We start from the raw sequence: 18698 nt of genomic DNA on the forward strand, positions 1-18698 counted from the left end.
TTTAATTAATAAATATTAGATATTTTTATTTTCTCGTACGTATTCGCAAAGTTTTATGACATGCAATATTTTTAACCAACTTCAAAAAAGGATGTTATGTATAAGATCCATATGTAAGTATGTATATATTTATGTTTGCGACTATCTCAAAGACCAAGAACCAATTTCGAGATTTTTTCACCATCTTTGGCACCAAACCATAAAAGAGAAATAGTACCTAGCAGATAACGAATTTAGCGCTTGATATAATAAATAAACAGTCGTTTGCTACGTTTTACGAAAAGTGCTTCTTCGCACTTACACAATCATAAGCGCGAAAAATGCAAAATCACTTTCGATAAAAAATCGCGTATGAAATTACTGTGACTAAGTATAATAATTTCAGCAAAAATATTTAAGATTAGCAGTAATACCCATCACTATACACGACATGCAGCAGTCCAATCCCACTAACCAAACTTAAAGGACTTCACTAATTATTCAGTCACCCGAACAGCTTTTCAGGCTTCGCATCCAATCAACGCCAATTGAGCTTGCTAGTATACTTCAAAGGAATCGTCAGTTCGAAAGCAGTACCTACTGTCTCCAAGCTACGATCGATATATGAGCCGTTTATAACTTTTCCTATTAGTGTAGTATCGATGTAATTAAAATACTCATAGGTTATAAACACATTGGCGCGAAGTAAAACGTAGTGACGCGTCTTTTCCAAATAGAGTTACTTCCTTGTCTATAATATAAATGAATCACTAAATGTGTTCCTCATCGCAAATCGCATCGAGAACAGCTGAATATTCTTTTTTTATAATATTCCTTGAAGTACGAGGATGGTTCTTACGGAGAGAAAAATTTAAAAAATTTGAATCGACTGTTAGGCGAAACGAAGTTCGCCAGGGCAGCTAGTAAATAATAGTTTGGACGTATCTTTAAGCAACGAATTTCCTTAGATTCGCGTCTTTTTATTTTACTTTACCTATAATGTATAGTACGCGACAGGTTGAAATGGTGATCGGTAACCGGGTTATGAGGTGGGGGGACGCCCCGCACACCCACACGTCACCCGCGCTATCCTGCACCGGGGTAATGTAGAGGCTGTATGGGTATACGTTGTGTCCGGTCCCCACCCCAATTGCCATCTCGACTATTTGATTAGTTTTTTTTATATATTGTTATCTCAGATATATTATTATATAAGTTTGGTCCGTAATTATGTTTAAATATTGAATATGAAAATCACGGGAATAACAAATTATTTGTATTAGGTAATTATCTACCTAATTCTATCAGTATGAAATGCCTACGTAGGTAGGTAATAATTGCTCTGCGTTCGATGCCCAGCGAAATTAATAATTTCATTTTCAATACAGTTCATACCATACGTTACATAGTATTTTTTAATAAATAAGAACCTGCAATTTTGTAGATGAAATTTAATTAAATAAAGTTTAAATATTTCACTACTAAATTGTATTGAAAAACACATTTCACTTAAGTAGGAAGAGTAAATTTTCTGTTATTTTAACATTTTTTTATAGCAATTTTCACAGCGAAATATTTGCGTTGCGAAATTATTTTCTTAACTGTTTTCTAATAGTGACAGGAATTTTTTTCCTTATTTCAGATACGAAAGAAATAGCAAAAGAAATAAAATACTGGGAGAAATATTATTAGTGCCCAGCTATCAGTGTGATGGAATACGCATGTGCATTTTATCCCGGAGGGTAGTTTGCACAGTTGCACGAAAAGGTAATAAATAAAGGTTTCGTAGAAAACGGAGTTATTTTGCAGAGTAAACAGGCACTTTAGTCGTAACGGCGAACAAAAAGCATTAGTCTTCAAAAGTATAGTTATTTTGTTGCAGAGGTTAAGTATGAATAAAAAATTAAAATTTAAGAGAAAGGCAGAGGAAAGTAGATTTTTCATTGCACATAAACACCTAGCTGAAACCTATCTGAGCCAAACATGTCTTCGAACAAAAAAAAAATCAAATGGGTCTATTCGTTTGAGCACTACAATACAGACAAAATATGAAATAAACAGTTACAGACTGTTGGGATATTTAGAATTTATAGGAAAAATATCAGTAAAAAAAAACTTGGACGTCCTGTTTGAGATATATATTTGAAGTAAGTAAATATGTCATCGAATGTAAAACAAAAAACTCTTAGAAAAAATAAGAATAAGAAGATATTTAAATATAAACAATTTAGTTTACAGCCAGTTCTAACACAGACAGACAAACAAAAGCAGTTCAACTTATAACACACTTCTAGTTGTGTCGGGGGTTAAAAATAAACACAAGTTAATATGATAATTGAAAAATATTGCTCAGTTTCAAAAACACTTGAACTGTATTTAAATATGTTATGTAAATTTTGCTCTTTTTACGATCACATTAATATTATAAACACAAATCCATACTTATATTATAAATGCGAAAGTGTGTCTGTCTGTCTGTCCGTCTGTCTGTCTGCTAGCTTTTCACGGCCTAACAGTTTAACCGATTTTAATGAAATTTGGTACAGAGTTAGCTTACATCCCGCGGAAGGACATAGGCTACTTTTTTACCCGGAAAATTGAAGAGTTCCCACGGGCGTTTTAAAAAACCTAAATCCACGCGGACAATGTCGCGGGCATCAGCTAGTAAATGAATAATCTAAACGAGGGAGCAGTATAGTTGATTTATTGTAGTCTTATAAATGGCTTGTTTTCGTCGAAGATATGCTGAAATAAATATTTCGTTTCGCAGCCTTCTCCCCATATTGTTCCGAAGGAAACAGCTATAATTTGTATCCAATGGAGGTAGTGTCAGATTAGACTTAACCATTTCAACGTCAGGATGTGGAATGCAATATTATTGATGATATAGCATTGAATAAAATACTATATTATGCTAAAATAGGAACAACGAAACTAGGTGTATCGGGAAAAGTTTATCTTTCCTATTATTTATTAAAATGATATTAAAATATCAATATTTAGGTGCCTATGTCATATCGCAATAATATCAACTATCGCAATACAACATAAGTAACTATTACATAATTTTATTGGTGAAAGTTGAACTAGATACATGGGAACATATGCATATATTTTCGAAACAATATAAATCAATTTATGCATACTAATTTGCGTAGAGTTGCTTACCACTTATGGGGCAAATTATATTTTATAACAATTATTATGCATAAAATATTTACTAATTTTCTCAAAAAGCGATTTAACTTTGAGAAGATGGCGTTAAATTTTTACTTCAATAGTGCCAAGTTTTGACACATTTAGTTCGCTAGATCAAAATTTAAATAAAGTACAGTACGATTCAAACGTAAATGCGCCCCTGAAGTTTGCGCGCGACGTTGCGCACCATACACATTTAGGGTGTCCGGGGAAGCGGGGAGGGTAACAACGCACGTCTCGCAACTTCACGCAAACGCTTTAAGTTTGAATCTGTCCGTTATAGACTTTGAAACCACCGGCCGATGTGCCCCAAACCAGTTTCAATGGAAAGGCAATAATCTAGAGATGGTTTTTTTATTATTTTAAAACGTAATTGCACACGCCGGGTATCCGCTAGTGACAAAATATATAAGCTTACGTGTGATTGAAGGATTGATTGAATATTTTTACGGACACTTTAACGTAAGTAATATTCGTCAAAGACTTCAAATAAGGCCAGTTGCCGGTCTGTCGGTATTCTATATTTCGGTATTTCGGAGAGTGTGCTAAGGAACTATTCAATCTAGTTCCCCCTCACCATTTTACGATTGAAATGCGAGGCATCGCATAGGTCCGCATCCCTGCATTGTAGAAATTCCACGAAAACGTCCGAAGAGATTTGTTTCTTCGTTTCTAATACGTACTGCTAGAATATGGAATGCCCTTCCAACTTCCATTTTCCCCGCTAGCTATAATATTGGTATCTTCAAAAGATGAGTGAATAGGTACCTTAGCTAGAACATAAATAAGTATTTAAATACTTTTAATCAAGTACAGTCAAAACTATTATTTGCACTTGCCGCAAAGTGCCACGTGCAGGCAGCGCAGCTGCAGCGCTGCGGCCCCGCTTCTTTGTAATAAATCCATATAATTTCGATCGATGATGTGATGCGCGGCCGCAGCGCGGTTGTAGCGCTGTAGTAGCACGTTTTTATTTATATGCATTTAAAGAGCAGTGCGGCCGTAGCGCTGCATTTGCGTTGCCTCCGCGTGGCTCCTTGCGTCTTTGAAGGCACCCTTAAGCATAATTAAACAAAGATGTATCTCTATTTGCAGGTTGGGTCAAGCGGGTGACGGTTGAATAATATGTAAAACGTCACTGGACAGGGACGACATCCACACAACAGTTCCACCTGGTGTATTTCGCATTCGCTGGTCTCTAGCGTCCAAGAACGAAGATGGGCAAGAAAAATTCAAAACTAAAGCAAGACACGATTGACAGATTGACAAATGCGACATACTGTAAGTACCATAGTTAATTTTAATCACCGCTGCAGGTTAGGTCTCCATCTTTGATGATTGAAGCTATTTATACCATATACCTACTTATTATAAAATCCTACATTAACATTTACCCGCCCGCAGTTTTTCAGAGTTGCGGTCATATTGTGGTGTCAGTTTCGTCATTCTGTAGGTCGATTCCGTAAAACCTGCAACAATCATTATTACAATCACAATTGTTGTGATTGGCTAAAATTATGGTATTCTTGTTGCAACAATGCATTGTAGCCAATAGTAAGCGAGCGTTGACAAATCAGAGGCGATTGCGATCTTGACGTTATAGTTGTCATTCTACCACAATCGAGCCGCAGTTTATTGTTAGTTTCCTCCAACTGCAACAAAAAATCGTACATACTTTGTAAGTAGGTACTAAGTAGGTAATATTAAAATTATTATAAGTAGCAATATCATTGGTCTTCCTTTTTGCTATATTTAATTTCCTGTAATTTCTACATTTAGGTTCATGACACATTTAATAAAGCTCTTTACTAACTTTTTTATGAATTTGTACTTGTAAAAAAATGATCTTGATGCAGGTAACGCTGTGGAATTCGAATAATGGAAAGCTCATAACCATAACTATTATTATATTCCAACAAACTTAAATATTAAAGTGTATTTCCACAAACAGGTCTAAGTAAATAGCTCCTACCAATAATATACAACTCTACGTACCTATATAATATATAGTCTAAATTCTAGAATATAATTAGTAACTAATTTAACTAATATAATAGCTACAGGAGTGTATAAAATATACTAGATGATGTCCGCGAGGATTTAGATTTTAAAAATTACGTGGGAACTCTTATATTCACAACAAGTTTTTATCCATCCCAAAATTACGCAACGCGCTTCAAGAAGCTTTTGCTTCAATAAAACATATCTTTCATAAATTTGTGCGTAAAGATCGCTGAACCCAATTCAAGATAATATGGTAAATCGCACATTTCAGCTGACTAAGCATCCTTAATGGCAAGTAGCATTAGAAGTGAAAATCGATTCGCCAGCTTCCGTTGTTTGCCCCCGTCAAACAATCCAACGCTTTTCAAATTGAGTGTACTTTTCACGTTTAATAAAGTGCGCCACTTTACATACTTCTAAAGTATGTTCGCGTACTAAGGTGAAATTGTGTCGTAACCTTAGATAAGAGTAAAGTACGCCATGTTTGTGACAACTGACAAGATGATGATGTGTGATGTTAGTTAGATGACCAGGATTCTTTAAAAATTAATTTTTTCTTGCTATATTTTTAGCAAAAATTAATACAATTTTGGTTAAATACACAAATACAAGGGATACGTAAAAAATAAAAACATAACTGCACTGTCAAAAGAATGAACTAAAAAGTAAAAAAGAACACATTTGAAAATGGTACCATATTACCAAAAGTTACATACACATTTGTTCAGGCATTTAGAGGTTATGTGGAAATAAGGAAACTTACATACATATATGAACCCTAAAAACATTATACTCCTATTTCTGGGCAGTCGTGTAAAAATATCTTCAGTCCTGCGGTTTTTTTTTTTAATAGATATAGCGAGCAAACGAGCAGGCGGGTCACCTGATGTTAAGTTATTACCGCCGCTCATGAACATTTGTAGCACCAGCATTTGCAGGTTTTGCGGTTTTCACCATTAAAATAATGTATACGCTAGGATTGGTCCGTAGAGGCACGTAATAGGGATTTGTGGGAAGATCAAATGGCCTTTGTACCAGTTGTGTTGTATACATACACAGTAAACAATAAATGTGTGTATAGAGAGTGTGTAGAGAGTGTGATATGAGAGAGTGTATAGAGATACTTAAAAAATCCGGCCAAATGCGAGGAGTCGGGCCGAAGAGGGTTCCCGTATATTATTATTTTGTTGCCTCAATTATCTCCAACTGCAAATATAACTTTCATCATCATCATCAACCGATAGACGTATGGGTCAAATGTCATGTGTAAAGTACGGTTCACCTTTAAAATAGGCTGCTTGATTGCGGGAAAACTGCATCAATCATTATTATAATCGCAATCGTTGTGATTGGCTGAATTTATGGTATTCGTTTTGCAACAATACATTGTAGCCAATAGTAAATGAGCATCAACCAATCAGAGATGATCTGATGATTGCGTCATTCTGTCGTAATCGACAGCAAGGACTAAAACTATATCTCCATGGACTAAAAATCGTACTTTTGACATGTGACACAAAAAGTAAAAATGTTATATACGCAAGGTATGACTCCATTGCGAGCGTCAACATATGCGACATTAACAGCCGAATCTTTTGTTTGCATTGACTTAGAAGTTGTATTATTCACATCTCCAAGTGATTGTAGATCTGACTATTTCATATTAATTTTAACTTGATACCTTCCCTTGTTCCTGAGAAACCGAAGTAATCTTATAAGGTACTTTTTCCCTTTTTAGGTACGGAACCCTAAAAAAAAGTACAAAATCAGTTCTCGTAAACAACAGCAATATCCGTCTATAGATGATGTCCTTTTGCCCTCTGGCAATGGCCCCTTTTTACCCTTCCCATCCACCTCTCCTTTGCTTGGCTTGTCTTGTTATCTTCATCAATATGTATTTTAAGTCTTGTAGAACTATTATTAGTAAGAAATCCAAATGAACAAAATATATATTCAATTTTCATCTTCGTTATTGAATTCATTTTTAATCCATGTGCCAATCCGTTATGCTTTTTGGTTAACCATGGGCCCTCATCATCATGGACCTAACCTCAGCTATCCGAAAAAATTTACTTAAGTAGATCAAAACTTTGTTTGATAAGTGGTGTAGTTTTTTTATATATTTTACAAACAAGCTTATGCTCGCGACTTCGTCCGCCTAGACTACACAAATTTCAAACGTCTATTTCACCCCTTTAGGGGTTGAATTTTGAAAAATCCTTTCTTAGCGGACGCCTACGTTATAAAAGCTATCTGCATGCCAAATTTCAGCCCGATTCGTCCAGTAGTTTGAGCTGTGCGTTGATAGATCAGTCAGTCAGTCAGTCAGTCAGTCAGTCACCTTTTCCTTTTATATATATAGATAAGACTTGTTTAGGCGCATTTGGGCGATTTGCAATTTTATGTTAATAGCTCTTGGATGAAAATACTTAACTAACTTTAGTGCTTTTAATTTAGATAATACTTGTTTTGGCTTATTAAGTGATTTTCATTTTTAAAAATTCAAGGTCACTTCACCGAAATGCTGTTAATAGTTCTTAGATGAAAATACTAAACTAATTAATAAGTTAATGTAAATTTTAAACCCCTATTTTACCCCCTTAGGGGTTGAGTTTCCAAAAATCCTTTCTTAGCGGATGTCTACGTCATAATAGCTATCTGCATGCCAAATTTTAGCCCGATCCGTCCAGTAGTTTGAGTTGAGCGTTGATAGATCAGTCACCTTTTCCTTTTATATATGTAGAAGATTACAGATACACAAGTTAATTTTAGTTGTCTATCTTTTGCTTTACCTATGGCATTTCTAAAACTACACAAGCACATATTATAGAATAATTTAATTAAAAAAAGACGAATGTCCAGTCTAGTGTGTGCCAGCTGTTTTCACGTATGGTGCTGAATCGTAGGCACCTTCATCCACAAATTCAGAATCAGTCAGCAAGCTATGGAAAGGGCTATGTTATGAGCGTCCCTGAATAATAAGATCTGAAATAAGGAGAACCAAGGCCACTGACAGATTAGAAAGATGAAGTAGTAATGGATCATGCTTGTAGTAGGGGTTAAGGTTTTTTTTTTTACTCTTGTCGTTGCGACAAAGTGTTGGGCAGATAATTATCTCCGACAGATTCCGAGAGATATTTGTTTAGGTAGTATCTCTTTTATTGACACGCAATCATAGATCTATAGGTACAGTACGCGGCCAAAAGTAATGTACATCGGCCTTTAGAATGACATTTCGGCTTTGTAGAGCGTTGTCTCTGTCACTCATACCTATATGACGTTTGGTCGGTCTCAACGACAGAGACAGTGCTCTACAAAATTGCTATTCCTTCTAAAGGACGATGTACATTACCTTTGCCGCGCTGTAGTACGTTTTTTGAGCGAGAAAATAGATAGTCGATAGCTAGTCGCTTCCTTGTCGGTGGTAACACAACTGCCTCACTCGGGTTAACAAGGCCCGTTATAGAAAAAATCTACATGCAAAAGTTTCTAGACCCAGTGGTTTGTGTTATACGTTGATATTATGTTAGTCAGTTTGTTTCTCTTTTTATATAAATAGAAGACGCCCAGTATCAACAATATAATGGACCGTAAACACACCCCCAAATGCTATTTACGCTCGAGCAATTATGGAACTGGAGCCGACTACAAAGCAAGATATCTATTACCGCAATATAAATACCCCATACCTATTAGGCTGATCAATGATCATGATTTTTTTTTATTCCATTAACTATTTTAGTGTCAAAATGCGATTTTTCTAAAAAGCTTTCAAGGAAACTGAATATTGTCTGTATGTGTGTATGTAATGTATACAATAATCATTCTAAATGACACACACCAAACAGAATAAGCTAATAAACATACCTATCTACAAACCATAAGTAGGTATGCAATTTGAACTTTATGTGCAGAGCTTAAGGTTGGTTAAACTTCCTATATGTACTTCTATATACAAATATATTACCTACGCCTATAATTAATTATTATTCTAGATCTAATACTAAGCAAGATTTAAATTACAAACAATAAATACTTATACCTACTACAACAATAATATTTATTTTGATACATGATACTTAAGACATCTCTCTCTATTTTTTTAGGTAAAATTTTGAGACAACTTCTTGCGTAAATAAATCATGTAAAAATCTACAAAATTGCAAAATTGATGACTTTAAAACAAACGTTATTTAATAATAATTTCCAATGTGTTTAATTTTAGTTTTAAAAATAATAACGTTATACCGAACGTTGATTTGCATTGTTCAACCGTTCTCTGTCTCACTTCTGAGTATATTCCGCACCATTGACTTATAATAGTAGGTATAGACGAGGGCTCACAAACGAATGAACATCACTCAAGTGGCCCGGTTTGCACACATATACACATCTATGTTGCCTATTACGAAAAGTTTTATAATATCAACAACTTCAGTTTAATAACGATTGCACTATATTTATATTTAAGACCTCTTGTCATTGACTGTAAAAAATATTCTAATTTTTCAAATGACAACAAAAATATTTATTCTAACATAAAACTTAACACAATTGCAATAAGTCTAAATATTATTTGAGTAATTTGAAATAATCTTATTGGCTGACATTTTTCGGGCCGCATTTGAAGCACTGATTTTATTTCTTGAGCATTTTATTTCAATGTCCCGCACATACCATGTGCTCCTCTACGGTCACGTGATTATAAAGAGAGAACTCATCTCTTTAGAATATTTTTTTAATTTATTAAGGAAGGTATTCGAGTTATGTTGGAATTGCGGAATCTTCGCAAATAACTTACAAAGTGGCGAGTAAAGCTTTATGACCAAGCCAAGAATGGAAGTTTTCCGGCTGGCGCCGATTTGACTACATTGTTAGGCCTCGCCTACACTGCAAAGGAACTACTTAATTGGATATTTGACTACATGAAAAATAAATTATTATTCAGTAATTATTAAATAGAAGGTTGCAAAATACGTAAAATCCACGTCCTTCCTTAGTTTTAAGTGTACCTAATAACTATTTTAAATTATTATCAATTAAAATAAAAAATAACGTCATTGTGATGTGACGTCACATTCCAGTATTTCATAGAATATAGCATACTAGGTGCGCGTCTTGACGTTTGATAGGTAAATACTTTGTAAATACCTAGTAGTACATACAAATTCTTTGGTAAATAGTTACTGATTTGACTACTTGTCAAATACCGTATTGCTCAAGCTTTTGCTTCTAGACAAAAACAACCATATACCTACCAGGTTTATTGCCAAAACAAATTGAAAATAAATAGTACAAGTACAACGAAAATGTAATTGTAATAGTTTTTGATTTATCGTGTAAAATGTCGAAAAAAATACCCGACTGCGTAACCCTCGGTGCGCGAGTCTGACTCGCACTTGGCCGATTTTTTGTTCTTTGTACCTCTACATTAGCTCAAAATAATAGCATGTATGCTATAATATCACATACAATATAAAGTAATGTACATCGGCCTTTAGAATGACATTTCGGCTTTACAGAGCGTTGTATCTGTCACTTATACGTATATGACGTGTTGTCACCTGTCGGTCTCAACGACAGAGACAATGCTGTACATATCTGATATCTCCTTCTAAAGGTCAATGTACATTATTTTCTGCCGCGTACTATAATACTAGTTTGTTGGATTACCGACTGTTTGACGTACTGATTGTATTATTTTCAGCCAAAGAACTTCTCTTCTCTTTTATTGTTATAACTTTTGCTTCTTTTTCCTTTCCATTGTAACATAGAATACCACATGTGAAATCAAAATGTAGGTCAGTGCAATCGCTTCACCAAACATCTACCCATTAGTGGAGAGAATAAATAAAACGAACAGCAAGTAGGTACTCTTGCACAATTTTGGCAGTGTTTGCTCCAACCGATGTTAAACAATTGCCAACTTTTGTGAAAACTCTTTGTTAGTATTATTCTACAGTTATATTTTAATATCCACGCATTATATGTTGTTGATGCTTTTGATGTTGTTTCATCAGTCATCACTAACAGCTGCAATACTGCCTTTATGTTTCCTGTGTTAAACAATAAATATGCTTATATATTCACTTTCCGTTTACGCCGGCCTTTTTATTGATATGATAATTCAATTTATGAAATTTAGAAAAGCATCCATGTGATTGTTTAATTTAATGAGGAAGATTCAGGGCAACGTTAGATAAAATTTTCCTAGATGGCGCTGAAATCTACCACCACTAAAGATGAAAAATATTACCTATATCTATATATATAAAAGGAAAAGGTGACTGACTGACTGACTGACTGACTGACTGACTGACTGACTGACTGATCTATCAACGCACAGCTCAAACTACTGGACGGATCGGGCTGAAATTTGGCATGCAGATAGCTATTATTATGTAGGCATCCGCTAAGAAAGGATTTTTGGAAACTCAACCCCTAAGGGGGTAAAATAGGGGTTTAAAATTTACATTAACATAAGTTAAGTATTTTCATCTAAGAACTACTAACAGCATTTTGGTGACGTGACCTTGAAGTTTTTAAAATTGCAAATCGTCCAATGTTCCCTAAACAAGTCTTATGTAAATTAAAATCATCAACCTTAGTTTAGTATTTAAATCTAAGAACTGTTAACAGCATTTCGGTGAAGTGACCTTGAATTTTTAAAATGAAAATCACTTAATAAGCCAAAACAAGTATTATCTAAATTAAAAGCACTAACGGGGTGAAATAGGGGTTTGAAGTTTGTGTAGTCCACGCGGACGAAGTCGCGAGCATAAGCTAGTTACCTATATATGATCTATGCTTTAAAATCGGATGCAATAATAATTAATTACCTACTTCGATTATAATTCACAGATTTTGTGGGGAAGAAACGTAAGGAAAATTGCAGTGCACGCTAGCTCTTACTCTTCATCTATGTAATTGACTGACACGACCTAAACATTAAACTTTATTAGTAAGTATAACTATTACCTACAATAGACAAACCCGAAGGTCAACTGAATATAACCATGTAGGTACATCGGTGCTAGCTCTACATTATTCCAACATTTTGTTTATTAAGTATTGAAAGTCACGATTTGTACTGGAAAACTGTTAAGGGACACTTCCAAGGAGACTATCATGATCATCATCATGATCAACCCATCGTTGGCTCACTACTATTTAATTACTTAAAACGCACATATCTCCAAAAAGTTAGAGGTGCGTGCCCGGGATCGAGCCCCCGACCTCCAATTAGAAGGCGAACGTCCTAACCACTAGGCTATTATAGGCATAATAATATAATGGTTTTTAAATATTATAACTAGCTGATGCCCGCAAGTTTCGATGTGATTGAAGGGCAAACCAATAAACCAACAAACAAACAGTTCCACATTTATAATATGAGCACTGATTATGATAAAAAGTAACAAACAGAGAGTTTCTATTACTAGGGAAGTATATAAACTTAGCTCTACTAAAGGCGTGTTACATATCCTAACGATAACCTAGTTCAAATCACTTACGCAGCAAACCATCTTTGAAGACTAACTCACTAGGTCATGAGTCCAGCGCTCCGTCAGCAAGAAACTACCTCATTGCCATAGTGACTCCGCAACTAATTGGGATTTAGCTATATTTTAACATTAAGGTATTTAAACTAAGTGAGAGATGTGAAGGTAGGCAGTCTGTCGTCACACCTCGACGCAGTCTCTTAGTTAGGTTAGATTAGATTAGATTTAGGTCGTCACCATGTAAAACTCTGCATCTAACCTCGGTGCAGAGTGCAGACGTTAGGTTAAGTTAAAATGTAAAGATTTAAGAATATAAATTTAGTAAAAGCCTATCTTCGTTTCCTTCAAAAATCCTTCTGGTTGCCGCTTACGTAACTGGCGTAAAAAAATATAAACAATACTATTAGGAATACTTGTCCAAGCTCCACTTCGATTTTTTTGTGAAATCACCCTTATTATAAATGCGAAAGTGTGTTTGTATATTGGTTTGTTGGTTTGTCCTTCAATCACGTCGCAACGGTGCAACGGATTGACGATTTTTTGCATGGGTACAGATAAAGACCAGTACGGCGATTGTCTAAAACCTGCATCAATCTTAATTGTTCTGATTGGCTGAATTTGTGCGGCTCTTGTTGCAACAATGCATTGTAGCCAATATTGAGCGAGCGTTAACCAATCAGAGGTGATTGCGATCGTGACATTGTAGCTGTCATTCTACCGCAATCACGCAGCAGTGCTAGGATTTAAAGAAAACTTATGTCCCGATACTATTGCTTACGCAGTAGTGTAGCTAACTCTCAAAAAGGATACTCTATTTTTGGAGTGAATATAGATCGCGCAGCTGAAGAATGACATAGGCTACTTTTTATCCCGGAAATTCAAAGAGTTCCTACGGGATTTTTAAAAACCTAATTCCACGCGAATGAAGTCGTAGGCATCAGCTAGTGTAGGTTTATTTCTCTTGTGATATCTGGAACCCAATTTATATATGGATGTTTATTTAATAAAAATTTATTTAATAATAATATCATAGATGGAGATTAAAACTAGAACCAGATCAAGTATTTTCTGTTTAGGTAATGCGGTCGTTGGCTATGCCTATCTCAATTAACCGCTAAAAGCACCTGCCTATAACAGAAAACGCGCTAGTCATAATTTTAATTAATATTAGCGTGTAGCTGCGGCCTTATCGAATGGAACGTGCTGATGCAATCTAATAATATGTAAACGCGCTTACCTGAAATTTTGAACCAAATTTCAAAAGTTAATCCCATAACCTGAGTAAAGCGTTTCTTATGTAAGTGATTTGCGTTATCGTTGAAGAGTTTTGCCCTCCACCTCTGATAATATTCACCACCAAAGGACAAAAATAATTTGAATTTACTTATAAACACCTTTCTAATAAAAAAAGAATAACTGTCAAAATCGGCTCAGATTTGAGGAAATTATATTAAGTAATAGTGTAAAATTAAATAAAAAAAAAATTCTTTATCCCGGAGGAACTCTTTGATTTTATCAAAAAAAAATTGGAATATAAATATCCTAAATACTGTTCCCAATGTATTAGCTATAAATACGTATGCCAAATTATATTCAAACCCGTTCAGTAGGTATAGTTTCAATGTTATGCGCGAACAGGCAGACAGAAAAAAAGAAAAAAAAACAACAGTTTTGTTGACCGTAGGCATATCTGTGGGTGAATGTATATCATCAAAATCGAAAATCGAAAATCGAAAATCGAAAATCGAAAATCGAAAATCGTAATCGAAATCGAAATCGAAAATCGAAAATAATATTATAAATGCGAAAGTGTGTTTGTTTGTTGGTTTATTGGTTTGTCCTTCAATCACGTCGCAACGGTGCAACGGATTGGCGTGATTTTTTGCATGGGTATAGATAAAGACCTAAAAGGATACTCTATTTTTGGAGTGAATATAGATCTCGCAGCTGAAGAATGACATAGGCTACTTTTTATCCCGGAAAATAAAAGAGTTCCCACGGGATTTTTAAAAAACCTAATTCCACGCAGACGAAGTCGCGGGTATCAGCTAGTCGAAAATAAAGCTTTGGGTGATTAAGATTTTGTTCAGGAATTGTCCAGTTACAATTTCATTATTGTGTTGATGTTCACTCAAAAATGTCTTAAGAATTTTATTAGTTTAAGACCGATTTTCCAATCGGCAAATAATTTTTATCTGAGGAATATATTACGTAGTTGACATTTTGACAGCTTTTGTATCGTAAATCTGTTCTTCGCACGTTCTTCGTTCCTCGCTAGTTAAAATTTTTTTGATGATTAAAAAACTAGCCCAGTGATATTGATATATGCCGTCATGGAAACATAAAGTATATACAATAGAGGCATCGATGAAACAGGCGACTCATAGTTATATACTCAACTTATTGTAGTACCAAATACCGTTCCAAAATATTTTCGCGTAGGGGAATAAATAAAGCCATATAAAACCTTTGCTGGGGACCTCCAGGCTCCAGCGCAATCTAAATGCAAACAACATGAATCAATTTTTACGACTTCTCCATTCTACTGAAAAGTGGGCAAAAATTCTAGTATTTATCATAAGCAAATTTCACCCAAGTTCCTTTCAGGATAACTTCGAACTAATATCCTTCCAGGATAACTTCAAACAAGTAGAAACCTTAGTTGGTATTATGTATTTAATAATATCTGTTTTTATAATCTTTGAAACCTTATTAAATCAAAGTTTTGAGAGGTGGACTAAATTCTGAAATCAATAAATCAAATTTCAAATACCCGCGGACTTGGTAAAGATCAATGTTACATGTAACTTGTTGGAATTACAGTTTATTTTGTGGTGGCATAGAAAAACTGAGACCTGGCGTTGTCCCAATACAACGCGATTACGCGATCATCGCAAGTTAGGGCGAATTTCACTCGCACAAACGCGCGTTCAAATATACTGATCTGGAATAAGTGTCCTAATTGGCATTCGCGCGATAATAGCGAATTTGCGTTCTATTAGACGCAAGAACATGATGGTCGCATCGTTTACTCGCACGATATTACGCAATCGCTTTGTGTTAGGACGACGCCTGAGACCCAGTCCTAAGAATAAACTGAATAACTGGCATTTCAACGTAAAGTTACTACCTACGCATATAAAAACTTTTCCTGTAAACGAAAGTATTTGAAGAAATTCCACCCCGGCGAAGCGTCAGTCAACAATGTATTTTCAAAAACCTCCATATAATGAAATTCTACATGGTATTCGAAAACTCTTTTAAGGTTTAAGCCCTTATAATAAATAAGTACGCAAATAACAAAAAACAATTCACAATAGGATTACTGAAAGCAATCAAAAAGGCCCTGACTTCATTGGTTGAATCATACCCATTTCCAAACACAAACGAAAGGGTACGGTGACTAATGACTTTCAAGCTTTTTTTATAATAGAGCTCTAGTCTGAAAAGACACCTTTTTCGTCATTAAATTTAAATGCTTTCTTTACAAATATCATTCTGTTAATGTACTGGATAAAGTTTTCAATATAAATCCTTTTTTTTGTATACAAGTTAGCCCGTGTCTGCAATCTCACCTGGTGGTAAGTGATGATGTAGTCTAAGATGTAAGCGGGCTAACCTGGAAGGAGTATGGCAGTTTTAGTAAACCTTTGGTTTTTACACGGCATCGTTTTGGAACGCTAAATCCCTTGGCGGCACGGATTTGCCGGTAGGGTGGTAACTAGCCACGGCCGAAGCCTCCCACCAGACAAATCCACCATTCGTTTCCGCAGAAAAGCGCAACCTAACGTCGACTAAAACCGAATGTACATCAATGAAAATATATAGTTCTTATTTGATGTTATGATTTTAAATACAAGTACAAAGAGACTCGTGCTATCTTGCTCAAAATTCGCGCGTAGACAACACCCAATAGCGGATGGACGCGCGATAGGATTGGCTGTGATATTTTGGCGCTATTCAAATACAAGATTTCTGCGCAAGTACATCGGATTAACTCATAAAAGTGATAGTACTGTACGCATTTGAAGGTGTATACAGTTTTCGATTTTATTTTTCCATTACAGTTCATGTCACGAGACAATTAGATATTTTTGTCACGTCTCGTTGGTTTCTCCAAACGTTTACATGGATTACGTTAAAAGGATGGCTCATTCAAGTTACGAAATTAGTAACTCAGCATTATGTTTTTAGGTCGGTCTATATTATTTCAGATTCATCATCATTTTCATGATCTACCAATCGCCGGCTCACTACAAAGTACGGGTCTCCTCTCCAAGTGAGATGGGTTTTGGCCACAGTCTACCACGCTGGCCATGTGCATTGATAGACTTTACACACCTTTGAGAACATTATGGAGAACTCTCAGGCATGCAGGTTTCCTCATGAAGTTTTCCTTCACCGTTAAAGCAAGTGATATTAATTAATTACTTAAAACGCACATAGCTCCGAAAAGTTATAGGTGTGTGCCCGAGATCGAACCTGCGACCTCCAATTTGAAGGCTGACGTCCTAACCACTAGGCTATCACAGCTGCTATTTCAGATTATATTATTATTGTTATCTGTCCAATAAGCGATATTTTAGGAAATTCTATTTTTATGGTTCCGTATCTCAAAAGGAAAAACGGAAGCCTTATAGGATCATTTTGATGTCTGTCTGTCTGTCTGTCGGTCTGGCAAGAAACCTACAGGGTACTTCCCGTTGACCTAGAATCATGAAATTTGGTAGGTAGGTATGTCTTGTAGCAGACATTCGGGGCAAAATCTGAAAACCGTGAATTTGTGGTTACATCACACAAAAAAAATTTAATTGTGGTCAATGAACTAATAATTAGTATTTTCAATTTTTGAAGTAAGATAACTATATCAAGTGGGATATCATATGAAAGGTCTTCATTTGTGCATTCTAAAACAGATTTATTTATATTTTTATGCATCATAGTTTTTGAATTATCGTGCAAAATGTCGAAAAATACGACTGTAGTACGGAAGCCTCGTTGCGCGAGCCTGACTCGCACTTGGCCGGTTTTTTTAAACTACAACTGCATAGACGTTTAAGGAATTGAATTCTTAGGCAGATTTATAATAATTAAAGATGTGCGAAACTTACGGATCGATATGGCGTGCATTATTATTCCAAGAAAATCTCCACTTTAATGTAATTAATGAAACGGGTTACGCACACGCGGTACACTGCAAATAAGACAAAGGCGCAGAGAGAGAGAATATACCTAGTGAAACAGCCTGTACAACCTGTCGTCGAGCCACAGACGATCAGATGGTCTGACAGCCGGAACCAAATTTTACATGTATTTCTAGCCTTAGTATTCCATAACTAAGGAAAACTAAAGATAGGATCAATGGTGGTGACATATTATAATACGCGGCAGGTCGAGATGACAATCGGGGTATGAGGCCGAGGGATGCCCCGGCACCCGCACGTCACCCGCGCTATCCCGCACCGGGTTAGCACGAAGGCTGTGTGGGTGTGCGAGGCGTCCGCATCCCGATTGTGATCTTGACCTGTCTTATACTACGTGTTCAGGAAAAATATATAATGTCACTTGCCACTTTTGTATACTAAACTAATAGACAATGAAGCCAAGCTTAATTTGGATCATATAGGACTCTACTAAATCTGACTGACTGACTGACTGACTGACTGACTGACTGACCGACTGACAGACTGACTGACTGATCTATCAACGCACAGCTCAAACTACTGGACGGATCGGGCTGAAATTTGGCATGCAGATAGCTATTATGACGTAGGCATCCGCTAAGAAAGGATTTTTGGAAATTCAACCCCAAAAGCGGTGCAATAGGGGTTTGAAATTTGTGTAGTCCACGCGGACGAAGTCGCGAGCATAAGCTAGTAACGTATAAATGAACTATTTCTCTACTACTCCTTTATATAGCTTATCACTGATTCTCGCAACTCATCTTGCACCTTGCATCTTACACTTATAATAAATGCAAAGTGTGTTTATCTTTCTGATAGCTGGTACCTTTTC

General features: G+C 35.6%; 1 protein-coding gene across 2 annotated transcripts in view; it reads left to right on the top strand.

Moving 5' to 3' along the window:
* The window catches only part of LOC117995869 (frequenin-2), a 127339-nt gene that overhangs the window by 56847 nt on the left and 51794 nt on the right, over positions 1 to 18698 (top strand). The window contains exons 2-3 of one of the 2 annotated variants that reach the window (XM_034983881.2): positions 1622 to 1746; positions 4273 to 4458. In XM_034983881.2, coding sequence (XP_034839772.1) covers positions 4395 to 4458 — 64 coding nt within the window. In that variant the 5' untranslated portion in view covers positions 1622 to 1746; positions 4273 to 4394. The remainder of the gene's footprint in view (positions 1 to 1621; positions 1747 to 4272; positions 4459 to 18698) is intronic. The other variant, XM_069509105.1, reaches the window with a different exon arrangement.

This window comes from Maniola hyperantus, chromosome Z (assembly GCF_902806685.2).
Source record: "Maniola hyperantus chromosome Z, iAphHyp1.2, whole genome shotgun sequence".
NCBI lineage: Eukaryota > Metazoa > Arthropoda > Insecta > Lepidoptera > Nymphalidae > Maniola > Maniola hyperantus.